The following is a 27539-nucleotide window of genomic DNA, read 5'->3' as shown; positions in this document are numbered from 1 at the left end:
ACTTTAGTCTTACTCAGGTGAACCCATACAGGTTAGTCATGCTGAGAGGAAGAGAAATCTCAGGGGACCTCGGGAAGTGGGTAGTGACACCACATCTGTCTGGGGAAAGCTATAAAGTCATCTAAAAAAAATAAAAGAGCTTCATCATTCCACTGTGAAGCAGATCATCTGCAACTAGAGAACACTTAAAATTACTACAATCCAGCCTAGAAGTGAATGACCTTCTAAAATATCAGCAAGAACCACAAGAAAAATTATAATTCCGGGAAAAAGCCAACTCGAACATCACATTAAGGCTCTTTTTCTGCATCTGGGACAAATGTGCATGCCTCAACAATCAGAAGAAAAGTCCATCGACAAGGCTTTCATGGAAGGCTTGCAAGGTAGAAGCCTCTGCTCACAAAAAAAGATCAAAGCTGCCCATCTCACCTTTGCCAGCGAGTACCGGGACAACACTCAAGCTTTTTGAAAGTCCCTTCTGTGGACAGATGAGTCCAAAATTGAACTGTTTGGTCACAACTAAAACAGTCATGTTTGGTGAAAAGTCAACACTGCATACCAGCAAAAGAACCTTCTCCTTACAGTAAAGCAGGGTGGTGAGAATGTTAAGTTCCGGGCTGGCTTTTCATCCTCAGGACCTGGACAACTCCACATAGTCCAGGGAATCATGAATTCATAGGAATATTGTGAAATCCTGGATCATAACCTGAAGCTGTTCTTTGTTACAGCCTGGTAGAAGATGACAATAATCCAAAGCATTTCAGCAATACAACCAAGGAATGACTGAAGAACAACAAGATTCATGTTCTGGATGTGCCCAGTTAAAATCCTGACTTAAATCATTTCAAAATACTGTGGCGGGACCTGAAGCGGGCAGTTTATGCTAGACGCCCATCCAACCTCTCTCAACTGGCTGCATTTTGCAAGGAAGAGTGGCAAAGATTCCCCCAAAGTAGATGTGAAAGACTGATAAATCACTAAAGAAAGTGTTTGGTTGAAGTTCTCATTGCAAAAGGAGGTTTAATGTCCGATTAAGTGAAAGGTTCACATACTTTTGCACCCATGAAATCTGAGTTTTCCTTAAATCAACTTTTGTTCAAGAATGAATGACAACATTATCATTATTTTTGTTCAAGTCCATTATTTTCAATGTCAGCATTGTAGATTGGGGTATGACTAAACATTTAATAAGGTTATTTTAATATTTTATACAAAAAATCTGACCATGCCTGTCTTTTGAGCAGCACTGTATGTGCGTGCGTACGTGTGTAAAATTCTTAATTGAAATAATGGCTTAACAATAAATCACACATAATGAAACTGTTGTTTGTCTGCAATGCCAATTCCAATCGCCATAAAAACTTTTGTTTCATTTGTGAACAACACATTTACATAAATAAAAATGATTATGTAAAATGTACATGAAATTTACATTTTAAATAATACAATTAGGATTTTCCTATAGTGCAAGTAGCATAAAAAATGTCTTACTTTACATTTAGCTTGATTCAGGTAAGACCCTTTTATTATTTTTCTGCAGGTGCAGATGTTAATATTTCATTATTAGGACTATACCCAACAATTAACTGCCACATCTCAGCAAGCTACATTGTTTGTTTTTGATAAAACACTGTGAATGTTGTTGTTTTTTTCTTCTCATATCTGAACACACTGCTACCTGTTTCTTATTAGGACCTTACTCTGACTGCAAACCCCCAAAATGTTATTTTAATGTATTTTAACATTAGTTAAAATAAAAACAAAGATCATGTAGCAATTTCCACATATATTTTAAAGTATATTTCAATTCAGCTATCATTGAGTACATGCTACAAGTTGGAATCTTCAGGAACAGTTCATTAAAATTCTGAGCAAGAGTTACAAATTCCGACATATTCTGTGTACCTTAAATGCATCAGTAGTTGGAGCAGAAGCTGTACACACTACACAAGTTCTATGCCCGCCCCAATGGAAGAGAACATTAGTTTTACTGGCAGAGATTTTTGCCGTGGTGAAAGTGGATGGGAAGGATCGTGGTCTTTATGTCCTCAGAGCCAACTGCGCCCAAATGTCAGATTTCATCATAGTTGCTAAGCTCATTACAACTTGTGTCACTACATTTCAATTGAAGCTAGGCTAGCACGCAGCATGCTCTGTGATCATGTCTGTGACAAGATCTATCAAAAAAAGGCATTGGTTTTGCTTGAATTTTCTGGATTCTATGACCTTGGCTTTTGTTTACCGAGAGTGAGACTATGTAAATACAAACGGAGCGACCAACTTACCGACCGCAGGTGTAGTGGCGAGAGACCTGGCAGAATGCAGCACGTCTCGTAGTATGACGTCATCCAAGGATAACAGCCAGCCATTCCCACACCATGCTAATACTTGGGCGGGCCGCCCAAGAAGTTTTCTAGAAAATTTACAGTGTTTTCAAGACTATAAGGCACACTTAAAAGTCTTAAAATATTCTTATGTGTGCACCGAGTTCCGGAGACATTTTCCTTTAAGACAACCCCTCAAGGCAAATTTTGCTGTGCCAACGCGCGTTTCTGATTGGTGGGCTTGTTCACGCTTGTTGCTAGTTGGCTGCTGGCTTGTATTAAGGTACAGCGGAGGGGAGAAGGCAGAAGAGAGTTGCAGCTGTATGTACTCGAATGTGGAGATGGAACAAGAAAGTGAATAAAAAGAGAAAATAACCCTAACGCCAAATTGCAGTGTGACCTCCTGTCTCCTGTACTTCATTTCGTCTACCCCGTTTGGGCCCCACCTTTTTGGCGACGTGCATCAGCCGGGCGCTATCCGTGGAGATGACTCGAACACCGGCCGAGACCGAGCAGTAATGGATAACAAAATACTGCCAGTATTTGCATTGTGCAAAACAACATCGGTTTGGCTAAGAAACTCCGGAAAATGGCATCAGCTAAGAGACATTCTTACAAGGCACAATTTAAACCTGCAAGCTATCATTTCCGCGGTTGTACATGGGAATAGAGCAGTCGCGAGATAATTCCACATCAATGAATCCATGGTTCGGAAGGGGAAGAAGCAAGAAAACGGGAGGATTAACGAAGGAACTCCAACTGGTCATTGAAACTGGGCTTTGAAAGTAAAGTTGCGAAAAGCATGGGAGCGATTAATGAGAGAAGGCGAACACACTCCACCAAAAAAAAACTGGGAGGCAGCGCCAGCTGGACAAGGTACGCCACGGTATGTGAATGGTTTGTGGACGTCTGGGTTAAAGTGTCTGATGTTTTTCATTGTTTTGCTTTCTTCTCTGTAAGGTAGGCATTATTAATTTCGGCCAGAATTATCCCATAATATTTTCTCTTTAACCACCGCAAAGCACTTTGTGCACTTTATGCTCGCAGTTTGTGCTTTGGGATTGTGTATTCACGTCCGATCCGTCCTGATCCAGTTTTTTTCACTTATAATCCGATATGACAGCCTTATTTTATTTGTATTATTATTTTAATATAAAATAAGTGCAAAAAATATGGAGTCACTGAGTAATGTTAAAACAAAAATTTTACTCTGAAAATTCACTAGAATGCACGATATGAAGTGCAAAATGGCACAATTTTTTTCCGGAATAGTTTTGGAATTTTCATTTTAGTTAAATTTTTATTTCGTTTTGAGTTTTGTTTTTTAAATTTAGTTAGTTTTAATTGGTTTTCAGGGTGGTTCTGTTCGTTTTTTATTAGTTTTAGTTATTTAGAAAATGCTTAGTTTTAGTTTAGTTTTAGTTAGTTTCAGTATTAGTTTTAATTTTTGTTTTTGTTTTTGTTAAAAAAATTAATTATTTGTGAGCAATATTTAATAAACACCACGGTGAAATGGAAAAAGTAACACCAAGCGTTGCATTTTGGCAAACTTGTCTCCTAGGAACAACATTCATCTGAAGGCGCTTTTCTATTGGCTGCTGCTAGATGACATCACTTCTGTGCGACACACTTTCAAACGTCTTTATTCTGATTAATATCGAAATAAATATACTTAAAATCACATTTAAAATCATCCCCAAAGGCTCATGTATTAAACTAATTACCAAAGACTAAAACAAAGGACACTTTCGCTATAATTATAGTTAGTTTTAGTTAATTTTGTAAACATAAAATGTAGCTTGTTAGTTTTCTGAGTTTTTTAAAATAATTTGCGTTTTTTTATTTATTTTTTCGTTAAAGTTATTTTTTTTAATTTTAGTTTTAGTTTTTTCGTTAAATAAAATAACCTTGCACAGTTGCCTTGGTAACGAGTAAGGATGAAGTTATACAGTAGGGCATTTTTCAGACAGTTTAAGTGTCCAATATAGTGAAGAGACTTTCATTCAAGCTATTTCTAACACAAAAATTGGTTAATAATGTGTAAATATAACAAATGACATTGCGGACAGACCAATAATATCGATTTGTGAAAAAATATTAAACTGACCAAATTTGGGATGGCACAGTAGCACACCTACCTCACAGTTCAGAGATTGCGGAGAACGTATGTAGTATTTTCACTCATTATCATCTAGACTTTCAATTTTGAGACAACATATTGCTGCACGGCTTAAACAGAGTGAGGGAAGAGATGGCTCTTTACAACACTTCTCAGACAGGTCAAGAGAGTTAAAAGATTTGTACCCAAGTCCCAAGCTAGTTTCCACATTTTAAATTGGTAGATAATGTGTAAAAATAACAGATAATAAGCAGACAAACCAATTCTATTGATTCATTTTTTTTAAATGTCAAATTGATCATATATTGGACATATGAAGTCAGTTTGTATTGCAGTCCTCCCTTCAATTCCATCTGTCCTTCCATCACATCGAGAAGGCCTCTGAAAGATGTGGAAAGCATTTTTTTTTTTATCCTTGATGTCCAGCTTTGGGTTCATGTACTAGTACGCTCTTTGTCCTCTCTGACCTGTTTAGTGAACTAACTACTGTGCTGTACTAGTAACACTACCAAGTCCAACTAGTAAACGTGTCATGCACTGGTAGCCTCCTGTACCCTAGTAGTAGCACCAGAATGACCACTAGTAGTGTTGCCTCACTAATATGACAAAGTTGTCCTACTTCCAAGTTCCCACTAGTTTTCAATAAAAAAAATTGTAGCCAGCTATTAGCTGCCCTACCCATAATGCCCCGCTCGACCAAGATGAGTACTTCGCTTATTCCATAGGTGTCAAACTCCAGTCCTCGAGGGCCGGAGAACTGCAGGTTTTGGATGTTTCCTTCCTCCAACACAGCTGATATATGATCAGCTCATCAGCAAGCTCTGCATAAGCCTGATAACGATCCTGCTGATTGGAATCAGCTTGTGTTGGAAGAGGGAAACCTCCAAAACCTACAGGACTCCAGCCCTCGAGGACCGGAGTTTGACACCTATAGGTATATGGATTGTGCGAATTTTTTATGGTGGTCGAAGGGGTCACAAGGATTGCTACAGAATGCTAGTGTTTTTTTAAATCAAATCGGAAAATGTTACATCATATAAGCAGGTATAATTTTACTTTGCCTACATTTTAGCATGTGTGAGTTTATTGACTGGAGATTGCTAAGTTTAAAAAAATATATATCTATATTGAATGTATTTATTGATAAATGCAGTGTTTAAAAAGTGCAGTGTTTACATGTCATTTTTCATGCAACATGAAAAGTTGGATATGTGTAAAAAAAAAAAATTGATTAATGGCTTCCTTTGCCTTTATCTTACCAGCCTGTAATTTAGAATAGATCAGATATTGTTTATTATAATTAACTTTTTGGGGGGTAAAAAATTCATTGAAAAGGACCTTGGAAAAAAATTATCGCATATGATATCGCAATCGCAAATATTTTTTTTTGGGGGGGCGCAGATTATTTTCCATAATTGTTCAGCCCTACTGTTAAGGCATAAATACAAAATATGTAATATTTCAAAAAAATTATAATAATAATTGAGATGATTATCCCGTGACCTTTGTGAGGAATAAGCCGTTCAAAATTGATGGATGGATGGCTTTGAGGGCCTTTGATAGGTCAATAATTCATATTATCACTGATTTTAATGCCTTTTTAGTTTTGGGAGTAGTAACAGCTTTTTCAAAATACTCACACTATAACTACTAGTTTTTGTAAGGCATAAACACAAAATATGAAATATTTCAACAACAAAAAGTTTCAAAGCAGAATAATTAAGATACAATAATTGAGATGATTATCCCGTGACCTTTATGAGGAATAAGCCGTTCAAAATTGATGGATGGATGGCTTTTTGGGTCTTTGAGAGGTCAATAATTCATAACATCATTGATTTTAATGCATTTTTTATTTTTGGAGTAGTAACAGCTTTTTCAAAAAACTCACATTATAACCTCTAGGAACCTTAATGTTCCCCATTATAAAAGTGTTTATCTATCATCTTTCACTGTTTGTACGCTGTGTGGATGTCATGTTTTGGGTTCTGTTTTCCTTGTGTGTCTCCCTTGGTCTTGTTGAAGTGTGATCCTGCCCTTCCTCGTGTGATCCAATCAGTGCCCTCAGCCACTTGTGTCTTGCCCCAGGTGTGTCTTGTTGTGTCGTTAGTCTGTGTATTTAGTCTGCTGTCTCCCCTCTGTCTGGGTCGGTTCATTGTTGTTTTTCCCCCTGTGATGCTGCCTGTTTTTGCCTTGGATTTCCCCCCCATGTCATGCTGCCCGTTTTGCCTTGTTGTTTTCTCCATGTTATGTTTTTCCTTGCAATTTAGATCTCGCCTTTTGTTTTGTAGAAATTAAAATCCCTTTTTTGATTGAATCTCTGCCTCCTTGCCCTGTCTTCCCGGATTTGGGTCCTCAAGCTCCCCCTTCTTGACAGAAATGAACCGACCAAGATCAGACCCAGCGGGAAGCTCCCGTTGCCGACCGGCACGCCGTCGGTCGGCTCGAAAGCACCGTCAGCCTGCCACCCAATCCCATTCCCTCCATGTAAGTTCTTTTTCTCTGGCTGGTTCCACTTTGTCCTCTGTTCCCCATTCACCCGATCTCCTTAGTTCACTTAAGTCCCTGCCCTATGACACCATTTTGTCACCCCATTGTTTCATAGACACAGACTTCACCGATGATGATGATGAAGAAGGCTGTTTTTTGGTTAATGCACTTACAGATTCCAGTTCCGATTTGGATTTTTTCACCAGCATAAACCCTTACATGTTTTCGTCACAGTTTTCGTTTGCGGAATATTTTAACACCGCGTCAGGTCACCCCCCGTCACCTCGGTCCCCGCCAAGTTCATCACTCCGGTCCCCATCTTGTGCACCTCATAGCCCCACATTAACGCCACGTCAAGACTTAGTCCCCGCTTCACCTGGTTCCTTACCCGATCCCGTTTCTTCTCGTCACGTTCCTTCAGTCTCAGTATCCTCGGTTTCTTGTATCCCTGCTGCTCCTCACTCCCCATGGTGGCAGGCTGATGTGGCCCCAGTTCCTGCTCTCTAGTCTACTTCAGCCACGCCACCCCAAGCCATGTTCACCCAGCTACCGCCAACCCAAGCACATGTCCCCGTGCCGGCTCCGCGGCAGCCCCCGGTCCCCGTGCCGGCTCCGCGGCAGCCCCCGGTCCCCGTGCCGGCTCCGCGGCAGCCCCCGGTCCCCGTGCCGGCTCCGCGGCAGCCCCAGGTCCCCGTGCCGGCTCCGCGGCAGCCCCAGGTCCCCGTGCCGGCTCCGCGGCAGCCCCAGGTCCCCGTGCCGGCTCCGCGGCAGCCCCAGGTCCCCGTGCCGGCTCCGCGGCAGCCCCAGGTCCCCGTGCCGGCTCCGCGGCAGCCCCAGGTCCCCGTGCCGGCTCCGCGGCAGCCCCAGGTCCCCGTGCCACGTCTGCCGCCGCAGCTCCAGGTCCCCGAGCCACGTCTGCCGCCTCCACGGCAGCCCCAAGACCCCGAGCCAGGTCTGCCGCCTCCACGGCAGCCCCAAGACCCCGTGCCAGGTCTGCCGCCTCCACGGCAGCCCCAAGACCCCGTGCCAGGTCTGCCGCCTCCACGGCAGCCCCAAGACCCCGTGCCAGGTCTGCCGCCTCCACGGCAGCCCCAAGACCCCGTGCCAGGTCTGCCGCCTCCACGGCAGCCCCAAGACCCCGTGCCAGGTCTGCCGCCTCCACGGCAGCCCCAAGACCCCGTGCCAGGTCTGCCGCCTCCACGGCAGCCCCAAGACCCCGTGCCAGGTCTGCCGCCTCCACGGCAGCCCCAAGACCCCGTGCCAGGTCTGCCGCCTCCACGGCAGCCCCAAGACCCCGTGCCAGGTCTGCCGCCTCCACGGCAGCCCCAAGACCCCGTGCCAGGTCTGCCGCCTCCACGGCAGCCCCAAGACCCCGTGCCAGGTCTGCCGCCTCCACGGCAGCCCCAAGACCCCGTGCCAGGTCTGCCGCCTCCACGGCAGCCCCAAGACCCCGTGCCAGGTCTGCCGCCTCCACGGCAGCCCCAAGACCCCGTGCCAGGTCTGCCGCCTCCACGGCAGCCCCAAGACCCCGTGCCAGGTCTGCCGCCTCCACGGCAGCCCCAAGACCCCGTGCCAGGTCTGCCGCCTCCACGGCAGCCCCAAGACCCCGTGCCAGGTCTGCCGCCTCCACGGCAGCCCCAAGACCCCGTGCCAGGTCTGCCGCCTCCACGGCAGCCCCAAGACCCCGTGCCAGGTCTGCCGCCTCCACGGCAGCCCCAAGACCCCGTGCCAGGTCTGCCGCCTCCACGGCAGCCCCAAGACCCCGTGCCAGGTCTGCCGCCTCCACGGCAGCCCCAAGACCCCGTGCCAGGTCTGCCGCCTCCACGGCAGCCCCAAGACCCCGTGCCAGGTCTGCCGCCTCCACGGCAGCCCCAAGACCCCGTGCCAGGTCTGCCGCCTCCACGGCAGCCCCAAGACCCCGTGCCAGGTCTGCCGCCTCCACGGCAGCCCCAAGACCCCGTGCCACGTCTGCCGCCTCCACGGCAGCCCCAAGACCCCGTGCCACGTCTGCCGCCTCCACGGCAGCCCCAAGACCCCGTGCCACGGCAGCCTCAAGACCCCGTGCCACGGCAGCCTCAAGACCCCGTGCCACGGCAGCCTCAAGACCCCGTGCCACGGCAGCCTCAAGACCCCGTGCCACGGCAGCCTCAAGACCCCGGACATCCCCGCCTGTGCCGCTCTCGTGCAAAGTCTCTTCACCTCTTCCATGGCGGCTTCAAGTCCTTGAGTGTGGACAGGAGGTGCACGTCCCACTGCCGTCTTCTCCCTGTCTGGCGGCGCACGTTGTGGTCGCCCTTTGCTCCAGTGTAGCGTCCGGGGCGCCCTCCGGACCGGCGCCGCCGGGCTCCCCTCGTCTGGCGTCCGGGACGCCCCCCGGACTGGCCTTGATGGGTGTGCCAGGTTCCCGCCTCCGGGCCCCCCTCCGCCCGCCCTGTTTTTGGACTTTTTTGTGTTAGGGACGTCTGGGAGCCATCCCTTGAGGGAGGGGTTCTGTCATGTTTTGGGTTCTGTTTTCCTTGTGTGTCTCCCTTGGTCTTGTTTAAGTGTGATCCTGCCCTTCCTCGTGTGATCCAATCAGTGCCCTCAGCCACTTGTGTCTTGCCCCAGGTGTGTCTTGTTGTGTATTTAGTCTGCTGTCTCCCCTCTGTCTGGGTCGGTTCATTGTTGTTTTTCCCCCTGTGATGCTGCCCGTTTTTGCCTTGGATTTTCCCCCCATGTCATGCTGCCCGTTTTGCCTTGTTGTTTTCTCCATGTTATGTTTTTCCTTGCAATTTAGATCTCGCCTTTTGTTTTGTAGAAATTAAAATCCCTTTTTTGATTGAATCTCTGCCTCCTTGCCCTGTCTTCCCGCATTTGGGTCCTCAAGCTCCCCCTTCTTGACAGTGGATCCCTTTAGACATTACAGGCTATACAAACATTTCATTTCTTCACTTGAATCAGCAGATATTCTACTCATGAAACCTCCACAACAAAATGTAAATTAATCGAGAACAAAAACAGATGAATTGCCATGTGTTGCGAATTTCCTGCAAAGCTCTATGGGTACTGTAACTGAGCTATGTTGCTATGAAAGGTAACTGCGCTTGAATGAAATGAAAGGTCCAAGAATAATTGGAATAAATACAACGCAAAAATAGCTGGGATTTTATTTTTATCCCTCTGGCTATTTGTGACAAAAGAAGATTAGTTGCTGCTGTGAGTCATTTTTCATGAAATTAAACACCTTACCCGTTTTCCAAGAAAAACCCTGCAGTATAAACCACAGCTATTTTTCCCATTTCAAAAAGCAGTACTCATTATGTATTTTGGTTAATCTTCATTGTATAGATAAGCGTCAGTGTATTTTTACACCAGAAGGTGTGTGTGTTCTCGCTCTCGCACCCTCTCGCCGGCACCTTCACACCATCTCCATCTGTAGCGCAGTGCTAGAAAGGACCAAATTATAAATACTAGTATACATGGGTGAGTAGATTTTTCAGGTGTTTATACTTTCCTTGAATATATAATCGTCTGACCGATTTTACTTTTATCTTCTAAATTTGAAAACAGAGGAATGATGATTAGTCTATTAATCGACAACTAGTCGGTTATCAAATTCATTGATAATTATTTTTAGGGATGGGCATCGATTTTAATTTCCTCAATCGACTATTTCGATTAATTAGGCTTCAGTTCGATTCAATTAAAATTGTGCCTGATTGGATTCTATTTACTTCATTCAGTTCAATCAGATATTGATTAATTATGGAACATACATTTTTCTTAAATATCAAAGACATGATAAAAAGTCCACAAACATTAAATTCTGAATTAAATTTTGCAGTGGCATTAACTGCTTAAATGATTTAGTTTATTAATGAAAGTAACAAGTGTTATAATCACTTAAGTGTTACACAAACATTGACATCAGCAAGGATGAGATGAAAATATTTTCATAATTCTGATTCAATAATTGTAAATATAAATTAAAAAGATTCTAAATTGTCTTAAAGTGCAATAAGTCAGGTCTTACATAAATATAAGAAAATACTTCGAAATTTGTGTGAACTTTCAAGAAAACAGTAAGATACAAAAAATGTGGCATTTAAAATTCTAATTTCTTATGAATTAAAGTGACCTGAAAATTATCGCAAGTGGAAGACATTCCATACGTCATGTTGCGCGTGTGAGTGCGAGTGTACGGCTTATAAATCCGAGTGTCTGCTCGACGACATGCCGTGTGAGCAACCACAGCAGTCTTATATGCGCTGCACGTAAAATAAAAGTGTTGATTTCTATTGACGTGTGTTGTGTACCCACAGGGTGCTACTGAGCGGTGACCAGTCAAAACATCCTGCGCTCAAATTGTTTGAAAATGGAAGCGCCTAGTTAAGTTGTCCTATATTTTGTGGATAAATCGTCTGCATGTGTCGTCTCATTTAATTAATGAAAATGAAGACAGACGAAACAAAAACATTATTGCTCGTCATTACCCGTCGTCATTTAATCGTTGAGGTGCCGCACAGCCGCTTGTAAAGCATGCTTCTTGTTTTGGAATTGGAAAATGTTACGTCATATTAAGCAGGTACTTTCCCCTACACTGAAGTATGCGTGATTTTACTGACTGGAGATGGCTAAGTTTTATTTTTTACGTACGCTATGTATAATTTATTTATTGATAAATTCAGTGTTTAAATGCAGTTCACTTGTTTACATGTCATGTTTCATGCAACATAAAAAGTTGAATGTGGTAAAGCCACAGATTTGATTGCATTATTGTTATAATCTGAACTTTTGTTTAATTCCTTACTGATTTACAGATTAGCATAATTAAAGTTAAAGTACAATTGATTGTCACACCCATCTAAATGGGGTGAAATAAATTTTCCGCATTTGACCCATCCATTGAGGGAGCGGTGAGCAGCAGCAGGGATCGCGCTCGGGAATCATTTGGTGATCTAACCCCCCAATTCCAACCCGTAATGCTGAGTGGATGGTGTTGTGACACTGGAAAAAAGAGCATGGAGCTCAAGTAAAAGCACAGAGAGTGTGAGGAGGAGAGTTCAATAAACACATCATGTTTAACTGGCTAAGAGAAGGAGAAGAGGGAGGAGAAAATAGACCTGGGTGAGATAGATGCACATTAGCATTTAACCCCTTCTTGCACACCAAGCGGCTCTCCCTGTCAAAAGCTCCAACTCAATAATCAATCATATGGAGGCAAGTGGTGCAAACAGCTCGGGAAGGCAAATCCTCGGCTCGCTCCAAAAATAACCGGCCCGAGTGTTTGATTTGTGCTGCTTTTCTCATGTCCCAGAAAACAAGACGCTGTCAGAATGCTACTTTCATGCCACAGAAGAAGAAACATCTTCACCACGACCAACATTAAATCGGAAGTCCTGTTTATAGTCGACTATGTCTTAAAATATGCACGCATCAGCCATAACATTAGGTACGCCTCGCTGTCGGATGATTGCTGCCATGTACAAGGGTAATAAAATGTTACACTAGTTTTAGATGTGTGAGGGCTGAAGAGCTTCACACATAAAGTGGTTCGGTAATTCTGTACCAAAAAAAATAGTTGCATTATTATTTCACCTACTTTTTGACCTTCTATTGCAGGGGTGCCCAAGTTTGGCCAGTCAGTCAGTATCTATCTATCTATCTATCTATCTATTAGCAAAAATTCAAATCACAAATTAAGGAAGCAAGAAACCGCTAGATAATTACGTCATTGTATGATAGGACACAAGTCTTCGCGTTAGCAGCTGGACGCTAATAGGAGTGTAAACATTGATGTGTCTTGCGAGACACAAGATGCATTTAAATGCAGTCGGACATTTCAAACACACACAGAAAAAAAATCCACCCATACATTCAAGGTTAAAATTACAAATATCTAAACAATGTGGGCTTTCTGTCAATCTATAAACGCTTACGATAGGGGTGAAATACGTTTACTCTTTTACTTAATTAATGGTAACAGTACATCTCGTCAGTTATGTTTACAATACCTAATCAAATAACTAGGCTTCCATCCTGGGTGGTAAGTAAATGAATCAAAAATAAACAAACAATCTAATATATAATTCTTATGACATTTACCACAAAAAAAGTCGATTGACTTTACATTAGTCCCCTTTAAACATGCAAACACTGAACAAGAATAATCTTCAGAGCCTTTTTCCTGGCTCAAATTGAGGCAGAGGTGGTACCAGCCAGGGTTGTGTTGTTCGATCGACATCCAGCCATTAATATTCGCGATTCGTGGCCCTGGGAAGAGAGTGCGCACAGCGGCCAGCAACATGTGCCCATTCTTATTTATCAACTGGGGCGAATGGCACTAGTCGGAAAATAGACAGGGCTGGACACTTTGGGAAACCCCTGAAATTCCTAATGGCCAGTCCTACCCAAATGTCAGGTGTCTGGTCGTCTCTTTCATTATCCATCTATGCTATGTATGAACCAGCATAGCAATGCGGGTTGCAGTCCCCTTTAGGGCTGCAACTATCAAATATTTAGGTATTCATATATCATAAAGAAAATTATATTGAATAACCGGGTATTCAGATAAAAATTGAATATTTTTCCTGGTGAAAGAACTATTATGAAGACAGAACACATTAAAAAAAAACATACTGTATTTCCACTTAATAATGATCGACCAACTTTCATTTCTAGATATAAGAGAACATTATTGTCCTCTCTAGAAACATTTTAGACAAGATTTTAGACAAATCTCTCCCCATAGATTTTGGAATGACCTTTCCGTTAAGCAACCTCCCTCTCTATCCAATTTTAAAACATCTCTTAAAACACATCTTTGTTCTTTGGTGTATGACTCAGCATGATACTCACCATTGTTTCAGTGTTTTGTGGTGACTTCTGTATTTTTTGTTATTAATTTATTTATATTTTATTTACTACCTACTTGTGTTCATTTAATTTACTTATTCACTTACCCATTTGTGATATTTATCAATTTATTTGGCGCTATTTTGTTTTACCTGTCTTTATTCCATGACTGATTTAAGTATTACATTTCCTATATATATATATATATATATATATATATATATATATATATATATATATATATATATGGCTATATGGCTGTTTTTCTTTCCATAGATATTTATTTTTTGGGATTTAATTTTTGAATTATATTTTTTATATCCGTTTTTATTTTCACTTTTCGTCATTTATTTATTCATTTAGTCATGTATTTATTTTGAATGTTCGCAGTTTTGGTCCTCCATAGTTACATAGTTACTTAGCATTTCCTTCCACATATCTTGAGAAATTCAAACCATTCAAATTTCAAATGGTTCAGCTCATTCAGGATGGCTTGGGAACCCATGCTACCATCCATCCATCCATCCATCCATCCATCCATCCATCCATCCATCCATCCATCCATCCATTTGTATACCAATCCATTTGATCGACCCATCCATCTATCATTCATCCATCGCTCACCCATCCACCATCCATCCTTCTAGTATCCATGCACCTATCTGTCTTTCTGTTAGTGTTTGTGTTGTGTTCAATTTGAGATTTCGCTCCTTCAAGCCACATTAACTTCAGCAGCAGCAATCAATAAGAGTCAGGCCCCTCGCTAATTAGACAGCTTTATGTTTGCAACAAGTCTTTAATGGCAGCCATGTGTCTGTCAGTCTGTTTGTTTGTTTGTTTGTTTGTTTGTTTGTTTGTTTGTTTGTCTATTTGCAGCAGAAGCCGGTCACTGTCTCCTCCAGCATGTCACCAACACGCCGGAGACGGGCACGCCCCCTCCGGACATCCACAACCGCGGTTACTACTACTACTACTGGTTCCGGGTCTGGAGCGCCACTCAAAACAGGCCCAGCTAGCATATGTTTGCGAATTGTCAAACCCCTCACCCACACCAAAAAAATCATTCAGTTGTATTCTCTTGATTGTCACACGGCACAATAACCGGGTAAAAGTGTGCAGTTGACATAAATCACGTATAGTTCCACACAAACACGCACACGTCAACAAACGTAAATACGTCGCGGCTGCGGCTGGCTCACGCTCACCTTGTTTGACACATTTGAAGCGGACCGGGTCCTTGCAGTGCTTGATGACGGCCAGCACGTCCCGGCTGGTGAGGCCGGCGACGGGCATGTCGTTGACCTCCAGGAGCAGCTCATCCTCGGCCAGCTTGCCGCTCTGGACTAGCCCCTTCCCCGCCTTCACCTCACCCAAGTAGGGGAACTGGCCGAGCTCGGCGCCCCCCTTCAGCTCGAAGCCCAGCTCGCCGTCCTTGCCGCGACTGATCACCGCTTCGTGGACTTTATTGGTCCAGTGGTTCTTCTTCTTGAGGCTTTTCGACATCGTTGCAAGGGGCGAGTCGGCTCACCGCAGACTGGCTGGCCACTATCAACACCACCACCGCCTCATGCCCGCCTCAGTGCGACTCGCCGCAACTGGGCGACATCAATCGACTCACGCCGGGAGCTGTGTCCGCTGTGCGAGGCGCCGAGTCTGTCGAGAGGCTGCGGCACGTCGCGGTGCTTGCTTCGGTGGGGGGTGGGGGGGATGATTCCACGGTCCAGACACACGGATCCAGGAGACAAACAGTGGCCCGTAACCCGGATGTGAAATCCGAAGGAGGGGAGAGATGAATGGTTCTGGTTCGGTCGTCGGAAGAGGAGGAGAGGGGAGGGGAGATGGGGGGGGGGGGGGGGGTGTTATGAAGGGGACACAACATTTCCCACTACTCGGCTTGCCAGGGTTGCCGCTCCATCCCCCGGCCCCCTCCCTGGTGAGGAGGGAGGAGGCCGCCAACGCACTACAGGCAACAAACTGCACTCAAATTAATTTTTCTGAAAATAACAATAGTTATTATTATTAACTTAATTGCATTAAAACACTACTCTGCACACAAAAATTCTTATTAATGGGTGTCATCAAATAAAAGACATACATCTTTTATTTATTATTATTATTATTATTAGTAGTAGTAGTAGTAGTCGTATTGATACGTACTACTACTAATGATGATGATGGAGATAATTTTTTGTTTTATCACAATTTTTGATATTGTGAATAATAAATGTACATAATTTAGATTTAGCCATTTATTGACAGATAAAATTAATGAATTAAATTGAAAAAAAACGTCCCGCCGGGCTGTTCCCATATGCCCGCCAGGGTCCCGGTGGGGGGTTGGAAGGGGTGGGTGTGGGTGTGGTGGGCGGGGGCAGGAGGCGCACCCGGTGTCATCAAATAAAAGACATACATCTTTTATTTATTATTATTATTATTAGTAGTAGTAGTAGTAGTAGTCGTATTGATACGTACTACTACTAATGATGATGATGGAGATAATTTTTTGTTTTATCACAATTTTTGATATTGTGAATAATAAATGTACATAATTTAGATTTAGCCATTTATTGACAGATAAAATTAATGAATTAAATTGAAAAAAACGTCCCGCCGGGCTGTTCCCATATGCTCGCCAGGGTCCCGGTGGGGGGTTGGAAGGGGTGGGTGTGGGTGTGGTGGGCGGGTGCGCCTTCTACCCCCGCCCGTTCTGCTGCGTTGGGCTTGGGGCGCGGGCCGTGTTGGGGTGGGGGGCGCTCCTGGCTCCTGGGTTTGCTCTTCGGCCGGGTGCCCCTGCGGGGCCCGTTGGTTGTGCCTTGGCACTGCCGTGGCCTGGGGGGTTGTGCTTGCTCTGTCCTGGCCGGGGTCAACAACTCCCCTCTCTGGTGGAGGTTTTCATGCATGCCAGAGCCACCACACTGAAATTCAAAGTTCAAACACAATCTGCTTCTTACTCTGGTCGTTGAATCGGTGGAGGCTGATGTCTGTGGGTCTCACTCTGCTTCATTTATCCTTCCTTCCTTTCCTCAGTCTTTCCTTTGGTCTCTTGAGGTCTCCCTAATTTGTTGGAATTTAGATGTTTCTTGGGTTGGTGAAAGATTCTGTTTGGTAACCCGGTGGGATGTCTGGTCGGTGCTGGATTTCACTTTTCCTTTCTTTTCTTTGATTCTTCCTCTGGTCTCCTGACAACCTCACAAGCTGGATTCTGAAGTATTCGGTTTAGGTGAACGGTATGGGATTTGTAATAGGTTTTAGGTGAATTAATGAGTACACACTCACATGCACACACACACCCGCACACGCTCATTCAAAAAAAAGAAAAAGACAGAAAAAAAGAGAGAGAGCAATGATGATGACATGTCGAATCGGTAAGATTAAAAGATTAAAAAGAAAAGAAGAAAAATCTGACATTAAAGGTGTGTAACATGTTTGAAAATGTGTATTTTTATTTATTTGCAATTTACTATTTTGTTTTGTGAATTATTACTGCTATTTTTGTTCTATGCTGAGGTGTTTTGTTTTATGTACTGCACATGTCATGAGCCAAAAAGAGAGAGAGGTGTAACGAGCGAGCCTGGTTCGAGAAGAAAAGAAAAAAAAGACAGAAGTGCGTGGATCCTGTCCTGCCGTGTTTGATTTATTTGGCAAGAAGACGCCAGAAAACCATCATAAACTCGAGACTTTGTAGCCCGACTTTTACCCAGCCTCCGAGAAATAACAACAACATTTTAGGGTTACAGGTGTATTCAAGGATCTTTTGTTGCTGCGTCTTCCGGGTGGATTATCTTAACCAGACTGGGCATAGGCGAACTAGGCATCAGAGCCGTTGATAGAGAGAGTTTGGCCAACTCGGTTTCAGAGCTACTATGCTGTGATTGGTCAACTGCTGTTCACATGAAAAAATGGACGCCATATTGTTACCCTGCTGCTAGGATTTCGTAGTGTTTTGCAATAGGTGTTTGCACTTTCATGTTGCAATCATGTCTTGTTGTTCAGCATGGCGTTGCTCAAAATGACCAGGCAGTGGTATTATAATGTATCGGTTCACTGGAGACCCACAGAGGAGGAAATTGTGGGAAGTGACAGTCAAATGAGAGGACTGGAAAGCAAATAGCACTTTATTGCTATGCAAAGTAAAGTAAAATAACACGATTTGAAGTAGGTGGGACTACACAATGCAGCCTTCGACCTTTTATCAAGAGTTATAATTGAAAAAAAAATATGATTGATTTTAATTATAAGCCTGTACAAAGTGAATGGACTTAAAATACAATTATTATTGATTTTAACTGTTGATGAACCAGGGCCCATAATATGGAGATGAGTTATTGTGGATTTTGTGTTGTAAATAAAAGTTCTAAATATTGTACATGCACAATTGAAAGCCATTGATAAAAATTAAAAAATAATATATGAGATTTGGTTGTCAGTTACACTGAAATCATGTTTAAATTTAAATTTAGGACCATATGTGACAAACAAATTGTCAAACAAATTGACAAAAAAAATTCCAGAGGAACCTGTTATAACACATTCATTGGTGCCATGAAAATTTGGCTTTACTATCAAGTATCTTGCTTGCTATATCAGGAGCCAAAGACAGGAGATAAAGCAAATACATGTGATCAGATCTCTTATTTGAACATATTATGTATTATGTATGAACACACAGATACATTTACAGCATTCATAACGTTGAAAATCAAAATCCATGTACAAAAAATCTGATGCTCTGGACAGGCCGTGAAGGCATCACAGACTGTTTTTGTTTTTTTTGAGAAGCTACGCGCGCTATTGGCTGTTTTGTTCTTGAAAACTGTTGTTAGCTCCACACTTGTCCTTATTATTTCACCATCGTTACAAGGCGAATGTCGTTTTGAACTATAATTATCCCTGTCGGTAATCGCTGGTGCACAGTCTCGGATCAGTAATATGACCATTTGCAAGATACCTTGTCACTCACTCTCGCAGCTTGTTTGGCTGAGTGAGGTCAGAGGCAGGGGGCGTGGACGTTGAGCCCGTATGGGTTAAACCTTGGGAGGGGTCCGTTTTGAATTGTTTGTTTACAAACAGAAACGGTTTGATTACAAACAGAAATGGTCAAAACTCTGGACTGTGTCTTTAAGAAAGCGGCAAAAGGAGGAGGAGGAAAAACGGGTTCAGTGTACGGATGCTCCAATCCACTTTTTTCATTACCAATTCGATACCAATACCTTGGCTTTAGTATCTGCCGATACAGATCCGATACATACTAAATTGTCTTTGCACTAGTGCCCCCAATAATATTCAATATATTTCCACAAAAAAAAACTTAAATGCTTTTAGATGTTCTTTTTTTTTTTTTTTAAAGAGCTCAGTATTGTTCATTCGGTAATGTCATAATCATTGCTCTTTTTTTTCTTTTCTTTTTTGTATGTGGGTGAGTATGTGTATGTGTATGTGTGTGCGTGCATGCGAGTGTGTGTGTATTCGTTAGCTCACCAAAAACCTATTAGAAAAAATCCCATACCGTTCACCTAAACCAAACACCGCCGTCAGGAGACCCGAGGGGACCAAAGAAAACAAAGGAAAGTGAAATCCAGCACCAACCACACACGACCCACCGGGCCACCAACCAGAGTTCTTCACCAACCCCAGAACCATCTAAATTCCAACAAATCCAAAAAATCAGGGAGACCTCAAGAGACCAAAGGAGAGACTGAGGAAAGGAAGGAAGGACAAACGAAGCAGAGTGAGATCCACAGACACCAGCCTCCACCGATTCAATGACCTGAGGAAGAAGCAGATTGTGTCTGAGTTTCAATAGATGCTGGTGTGGTGGATCTGGCATGCATGAAAATCTCCACCAAAGAGGGGAGCCGTCGACCCCTGCCAGGACAGAGCAAGCGCAACACCTCAGGGCCCCCCAGGCCGCGGCAGCGCCAAAGGACGACCCCCGGGCCCCGCCAGGGCCACCGGCCGGAGAGCAAACCCAGGAGCAGGAGCGCCCCCCACCCCAACACGGCCCGCGCCCCCATCCCAACGCAGCAGGACGGGGCACTGCAGGCCCGCCAGGCACCCCACCGGTCCACAGCCCCCGCTCCCCCCACGACCCCCCCTCCCGCCATCCACCCCAACCCAGCCCCAGTCGCCCCCCAAGCCCCCAGACACCCCCCACCCCCAGCACCCCCCCCCCAACAAAGCCGCTCCCCCGACCCCACCCCGACCAACCGGCAGCCCCCCAGCCCCCGACCCCCAGCCCCCGGGGAACATGCTTTTAGATGTTCTTTAATGTCTTCAAAATATTTTTTGAACATTTATTGAAGTATGATTTTCATTCAATATTTTCAATACATGTATTGAATGTACAGTGGTACCTCGGAGTTTTGTTCCTGCGAAGTGTTCAAAAGTCCCAAATGTTTAACCTTTCGGGAAAAAAATTCCCATAGGAAGTAATGTAAATGCAATTAATCCGTTTACAGTACAGTATTCAAACAATCAAAATACTTTACCTTACCTGTTGTGGTGTGATGGCAACAGTGGATGATAAATGTTATGTTGATGCTAGCTTTAGTTGAGTGTTGAGTTTGTGTATTTTACATTGGGCATATTGTTAGACTACTAAGCGGTGCTTGCGTGCGTTGTTTAACGCCAGGTACGTTGTTGAACAGCAAAGGGGGGTCCTCGTGCCAGTATTTACAGAAGTAGTCATGGTAGTTACAACGGCGCGATAATCTCCTTCCTAATTCCACTGTGGTTCGTAGCACTGTATGTTTTTCTTTGCTGCCACTGTGGCACTGTGGTCTTTCTTTGGACCCATAGCGAAGAAAATTGTCATGGAAAAATCAAATGCACTCGCGAGTATAGAGCACCTCCGGGAGTATTCACGATCTGACTGGAAATTATCAGTGCATCGTCTCAACTACCGCAACGTGAGCACTCGACTTCACTCGGCTTCACTCGGCTACCCGTTCAAGGTATGTTCGGCTTAGCTTGCTTTGCTTGGGTGTTCGAATTACGAAAATGAGTTCAAACTCCGAGGCATTTTTTACAAAAAATTTTGGGTTGAAGTCCGAATTGTGCGAGTTCAAACTCAGAGATTCCACTGTGTATTGATGAATGTAATTGTTACTTAAGTGACGGTACAATTTTTTTTTCTTACATTCAAGCAGTGTAAATGTTTCAACTGTGCATAATGTGGCCAAGGCTCGCCTGATTCCTAACGCTTCTGTTTACAAAATGAGTTCGATGTGGCCAAGGCTCCTGCGCCACTTGCTTCTGTCTACACACTGTCTATATGTCTGCACGTAAAGAAATATTCATAGGCTCCATGCTTTTTTGCTCTTCATAGTTTAAGAAAATAGATTATCACCAAATGCCACCTTTATGTACAAAATGCCATTACAACAGGCATAATTAATTACATTATTCGTTGTCTCGTCCGCCTTGGCAAACTCTGTTGCTGCTTCCCACACGGCCGTCTTTCCATGGAGCCTGTCAGCTCGCCACTCGCAGCAGCAGCGCGGCAGGCCCTGATCGGGCGGCGGTGGACCTTCGCGAGAGAAAGAGCGGAGGTCCCCGCTTGGCCAGCGGTGAGACCAACCAGCCCCCGCTCTCTCTCGCAAAGGTCCCTGACGGCGGCGAGGCAGCTTCTCGCTGTCAAACGGCTTCCGCTAATTGGCGACGCGAGGCCCGCCTTTCTGCCAAATGACTTCCGATGTTCCCCCAGTGCAATTTTAACAGACATTGGCTGTGCCAACTTAGCAAAGCATTCCCCGTTTCACCTCGTCATTGGAGACGTGAACGTGCGCGCGCCCAGGAGATAAGCCTCTGTGGATCGGGGTGTGGATCGGGGTGTGGATCGGGGTGTGGATCGGGACCATTTTGACAGATACCAGATCGATTTTTTCCCCCAATATCTTGGCCAATACCCGATCCACGTATCGGATCGGAGCATCCCTAGATCAGGGTAGAGGCATGTATGTCAGTCGATCATCATTGTCTCTAAAAATAAACATGAAATTAGCGTCCGCTTCTTAGCTTGCTTGTTACTTGTTTACTCCATCATTACATCCATGCTACTGTGCACCAGAGTTGGGCAAAGCTCCTGCTTAAAGCAGTCACTCCAGTCCAGATACCTTTTGTTACACCGCGGTGAGGTTGACTTTTACTGACTTGTCATTTCCTGTTTTATTTTGAAAATTCTGACTCTCCTTTCGTTTCAGGTCATTTGCCTTTCTTCATGTGGTGTCAGTGTCAACCCTGATTCCTGATTGTGTCCACTTGTGTCCCATTACCCTCATGTGTTAAATGGTCTGCATCTCCCCTGTCTTGTGCCAAAGTGTTTTCGTCAGAGTCACTCTAGCCCAGTCACAGTCAAAGTCCTCAGCCTTGTTGACCTATCTTCTGCGTGAACTTTTGTTTGTAACTTTGTGCCACAGTAAAGTTTTAGTTTAGGAGTGATTTTGTTTGGTTTGTAGATTAGACATCCTCCCTTTTGGAGCGCCTTAAGTTTAACATTTTATAGCCTTTGTTTTCCCCTCGAAACGAGGAGTTTTATGTTTAATAAATATCTGCCATGGCAGCAAACTCCTATCTCGGCGCCTGAGTCCTATATCTGCCACGCCTTGTCGCCTGTAACTAGAGTTGCATAAATCTGTTTCACATAACCACATTAATTAATGCAAGAATACATGCTGGTTTAATGTAAACAAATATAAAGGCATACTAAAATTGGTATTTATTGTGTGGTGTGCTATTTTATTTATTTATTTTTGTCGCGGGGGGCAATAATTTGCATTTTTGCCTAGGGCACCAAATCACTTAGAGCCGGCCCTCACGTCAATCAATCTGCTATAACGACGTTGTGCATGCTCGTTCCTAGCTGCGCATGTGCACTTCGTGTGTTAGTAGCATGAAGCCGCTGAGCTTCAGATTCAGCCATTCATCGTTGTTGCTCCACCGATCTCATCGCACGCTTTGAAAATGGCTGAGAGCCGCAAGAGGACATCCGTCTATGAAGTGAGGCCGGCTGCAGAGACTGATGAAGATGATGATGATGATGAAGATGAGCCCGCACGTACCTGACATTTGATAGGCGTTTCCCCCGGACGAGCAGGAGAGCTGGTAGGATGGTCTTCCGCATGCACTTCCGCATTTTTTGAAAATTGACAAAGGGACGTTTGACTTCTACTTTTCGAGAAGATACTTGAATACACCTTTAATCGATAACATATGTGTGTGTGTGTGTGTGTGGGGGGGGGTGGGGGTGTGTATGTATATATATATATATATATATTTTATATATATATATATATATATATATTTATATATATATATATATACATAATAGCAACCAATGCTAACAAAGATGGCGCAGCTAAGGCTGGCGACGCGACACCAAGCGGGGCAGATTCAGATGACCTCCCGCCTTGGAGACGCCAAGGCCCGCATTGACTTTCTGGAGGATGCTAACTGTGCGCTTGAAGCTAACCCCCCAGCGACGCAGTCAGAAGTCGAGGCCTTGCGGCTCAAGGTGGATGATTTGGAAAACAGAAGCTGACGGAACAACCTTCGCTTCGTCGGCTTCCCGGAGGGCTCAGAGGGCGCTGACATCCTTGGATTTATGTGCTCGACTGTCCCGGAGATGTTGGCGATCGAATTCTCGGACGGCCTGCAGTTAGACCGAGCACATCGGAGCCTGGGTAAGCGCAGACCGGACGGCCAACATCATCGTTCGACTGCTGCAGTTCCGAGACAGGGAGCACATTGTGGAGACGGCGCGTAAGATGGGGAATATATGCTGGAATGGACACCGCATTATGGTCTTCCCGGACTACTCGAAGTTGATCACAAACAAGAGAGCGGCGTTTCGCCAGTGCAAAGTACTGCTCCATGAGAGGAAGATTACCTTTTTGCTAATTTACCCAGCGGTGCTTGTCCTGAGGATGGGGGATGGAAAAAAAGACTTCACCGATCCCAAGAAAGCATTGAGCTACATACGCTCCCTGCCTGAATTGTTCTAAATGGGGAGACAGTAGGTTCTATGTGTCTCAAATCAATACTTTTCTGCACTAAGCGACAACTTTTTCCAAGCTGATGTTGATATATTTGTTTTTTTAAATTATTATTTTATTGTATTTATTTATTATTATTATTATTATTATTTTCTTTTCACAGAGTTAGGCTTTTTGCCAATTGGTATTGATGGTAATACTGTGTTATTACAATTTTTTATTAGCAGTTAAAGGTATTTCTTACCTACTTTTTTTTGTTTCGTGTTTTTTTGTCCTCTCGTCCAAGTTGGTATTGACATTATCTAAAAAAAAAATTGTGTATGTATATGTGTAGTGTTAACATTTTACTGTTTCAATTTAAATTTTAACTGTTTTGATTTTAGTTATAGCTGTGTAGATTTGAGATATAACTGTGTTAACTCAGTAAAGCTTGATGAGTATACTAATGTGAAAACGTTTGAAGATTCTTCCTTCCTCTTATCTGGGAAAAGGAATGTGTTAAAAGGTTTCCTGTGTTTTATCTGAGGATGTGTATGTTTAAGTGCTGTCAGAGTTTCTGCTCATCAGGTCATCAGGTCATCAGGTCTAAGGTCTGAGGTCTAAAGGACAGATCTGGGGTTGAACTAAAATATGATGCTGTCAAAGTCTTATCTGCTTTCTCCTGTCTCCCTTCCATTATTCACAGGACTGGGGGATTAAGGGAGGGGGGGGGCTGTATCCTGTAGGAGGCTTGTACTACTTTTTCAATATTGTATAAGAATGCTGTGAGTCCGCTGTAAAGACACACACTAAGGGAAATCACTGATTGAGTGAGCTTGGCTGTGTCTCAGAAATTTCTGAAATAAAACCTTCGAAGGAAAAACTGTTCACATGATCTCAACTCTGATTCTGAAAACAACTTTACGAACACGCGGAAAACAAAGATCGTTTTCTAACAGATGGTGACGCCCGACGTTCGACGTTGCAGGTTGCAGGGTTTCCGACAGACGGAACTTCTGGCGCCAAATTAATTATACGGTAAGTGGACACGTTTATCCACGAAAATTCTGTCTGTTTGGGACCGCTGCAACCGGTTTTCGTTTCTAAAATTTTGACTAAATTGTACATGAGATCTGAGTGAACAGGTAGTAGAGTTTAAAGTACAGGTTTGTTTCGTTCCGTTACGGAATCTGAGAGACACGAAGTCCTTGATTTTGGATTTTACTACGACATTGAACTATACACGTTCGTGGTGACGGAGGTCTTTGTTTACGGAAGTGACATCATGTTGGATTGTGCGCAGCTGAGTGAAGAAGCAATGAGAGATATTTGTGAGTACAGATTGAAGCAGTGGTTTTGTTGATTTACGGAAAACACATGGCAATTTCGTTCCGCAATCTGAAGAAATCGTAAGACCGTGCATTTCTGTGGTATTTATTTTTGGGATAAGACGTGAGAGTTTCGCTGCTGTGAAGGAATCGATAGATCCGGATATATTTATTTCGACGAAGACACAGGGCGATTCCGTTCCATTGTTTGGAATCTGTGGAAATGTCCTTGCTTTTCTGAGACATTTCGTGTTTGTCTGTTGTTATTATTTTATTTCTTGGAGGGGTGATGAGCAACGTTGTTGAATACGTATAACCTATTGAACTGTGGTACCACAAGTGAGACGTCACTGAATTAATAAATATTAATACGACTTGAATATAATAATAACTAAGGGGGTGAGTAATTAATATAGTAATGGAGGGTGATTTTGACCGCAATACTGAATGGTTTGACCTACGTGTCCTTCCGAATCATGGTCGGAACTTGTTGTTGAGTGCTCAAGTTAAAAACGCGTGTGAAGTATCTGTCGGAGTTATGCCTGCAAAAGACAGAGATGGAATGAAAGTATTGTTGAATGATTGGATGAGGACTTGTTGTGAGGAAGGTTGGTTTCCGCCGTTATCAACCGCTGTTTGTTTGGTATCTTTGATGAAAGCGGTAGAGCTAGCATGTGTGAAGAAACGGCAGTTGTTAGACAAAGAAGTACGAGGGACATATGGATTTTCTCAGACTCTGAGAAAAGTCAGACGAAACTGTAGAAAAGTGGATCAGATGATGGTTATTGCTAGAATGTTGGCTATGGGTAGTTCATTGAAACTTTCTAGGATGAGTGTGATAGATGCAAGGAAAAAGAAGGGGGCTAATTCGGATGGTTTTGTGTCACCTACGGCGCCACCGCCATAAGCTGAGCCGCCCACGGAAAATGTGTTTGAGCCCATTAACCCGTTTACTGATTCCCCATATGTAAATGCTATTCAGATGCTGCAAAATTTGCAAGCTCCCCTGTTAACTGTGAATGGGGGAAGTCTTAATGTTGACTGGAATGGTGAAAGTGCTGACAGTAACCCTCGGCTGCGTGAATCTGTAGTGCAAGCCGCGGCTGACGGTTTGGCAGCTGGCGTAACCGCCTCTGTGAGACAATTGGAGGAAAAGTTAAACAAAGTGTTGACTATGAATGATGGGCCACAGGAAAAACTGACCCAAGCTAAAGCTTTCGGCTTGGAACTGACTAGACACTCTGAAGTGCCCCAGTTAATTTGCAGCAAATGGCGTGCAATTCTTACTCACTTTGAAAAAGCTGCAGACGACGAATTGACAGAACAAAACCGTTTATTGAAGGCTGAACAAGATGAATTGTTTAGGCAACGAGAGCGAGACATAGAGACTCAGTAACAATTGATGGTTTGCTAAAAGCGGGGGTTCTTTGCAAAATTGATAGGTCTCGCTACAATACTCCTATTCTCCCAGTAGAAAAGAAAAATACTGGTCAATTTCGTATGGTACATGATCTCAGAGCTATTAATGCTATAGTTTTAACCCCTACACTGCCGGTGCCAAATCCTCACTCGGCTCTATCGCAGATCACTCCATTACACACTCATTTTACCTGCATTGATCTTGCTAATGCATTCTTTTGTATCCCTCTTGACCTGTCTATGCAGAAGTATTTTGCATTTACGTGGAATAATGAGTGTTACTCCAACACCCGGCTTCCTCAAGGTTTTGTGTTGTCTCCTGGACTTTTCAATGCTTCCCTTCGACAGTTGCTATCGCCTCTCCAACTTCCTCCGGATGTTCTTTTGGTGCAGTATGTGGACGATCTACTCCTAGCTGCACCATCCGAGGAGTCCTGCCTTCAAGCTACACAGCTCCTTTTGAGCCACCTGGCTTCGGTGGGTTTGAAGTGCTCCAAAGGCAAACTCCAAATTGCCCGACCTCAGGTTTCTTTCTTGGGTCGACTTGTCTCGAAACATGGAACAGGTATGTCTCCGTCACACAAAGATGACATCTTGCACCATCCCAAACCGACAAATGTCAAACAAATGTTGGCTTTTCTTGGTCTTTGCAACTACTCCAGACATCATGTTCCGGATTTTGCGGAACTGACTCATTCTCTCAGACAATTAGTAAATGAAAAAGGAATGAGAAACCTATCACATGTTCTTTTTTGGACTCCAACTGCTGAGAACTCGTTTGTTCTGCTTAAACAGTTCTTGTCATCAGCTGCGGCTCTTGTCGTCCCTGATTACACCAAAATGTTCTTTCTGGATGTTTCTGAAAAGAACATCAGTGTGTCTGCTGTTCTTTATCAAAAAGGGGAAAATGGTAATAGACATGTTTGCCTTTATGCATCAACGCCTCTTGAAAAAAAAAATATATATATATATATATTTTTTTTAGAAAAAAGAAAAAGAAAAATATGAACAACGTCATCCTCTTTGTGCAGCCTTTGCTTCAGCATTAGCTCGC

The 27539-nt window shown here is 43.7% G+C and overlaps 2 protein-coding genes across 6 annotated transcripts in view; one reads left to right on the top strand and one right to left on the bottom strand.

The window, feature by feature from the left end:
• Positions 1 to 27539, top strand: part of LOC147176438 (membrane-associated guanylate kinase, WW and PDZ domain-containing protein 2-like) — a 324669-nt gene that overhangs the window by 46672 nt on the left and 250458 nt on the right. The window lies entirely within an intron of this gene.
• LOC147176441 (membrane-associated guanylate kinase, WW and PDZ domain-containing protein 2-like) lies at positions 2285 to 15595 on the bottom strand. The gene is made up of 2 exons (XM_086072693.1): positions 14973 to 15595; positions 2285 to 2413 (listed from the first exon to the last, which is right to left on the bottom strand). The coding sequence occupies exons 1-2, from the start codon at positions 15268 to 15270 to the stop codon at positions 2382 to 2384; spliced, it is 330 nt and encodes a 109-aa protein (XP_085928819.1). The 5' UTR covers positions 15271 to 15595; the 3' UTR covers positions 2285 to 2381.

Source organism: Leptonotus elevatus, chromosome 4, assembly GCF_054856555.1.
Source record: "Leptonotus elevatus isolate MCC_2025b chromosome 4, RoL_Lele_1.0, whole genome shotgun sequence".
Lineage (NCBI taxonomy): Eukaryota > Metazoa > Chordata > Actinopteri > Syngnathiformes > Syngnathidae > Leptonotus > Leptonotus elevatus.
Note: the sequence above shows the minus strand (reverse complement) of the source record. Positions and strands in the feature narration are given on the sequence as shown.

Coding starts and splice junctions, on each gene's coding strand:
- LOC147176441 (XM_086072693.1), bottom strand. CDS start 15,270: ATGTCGAAAAGCCTCAAGAAGAAGAACCACTGGACCAATAAAGTCCAC. Junction 2,414..14,972: donor CTTCAAATGTGTCAAACAAG/GTGAGCGTGAGC, acceptor TAAATTTTCTAG/AAAACTTCTTGGGCGGCCCG.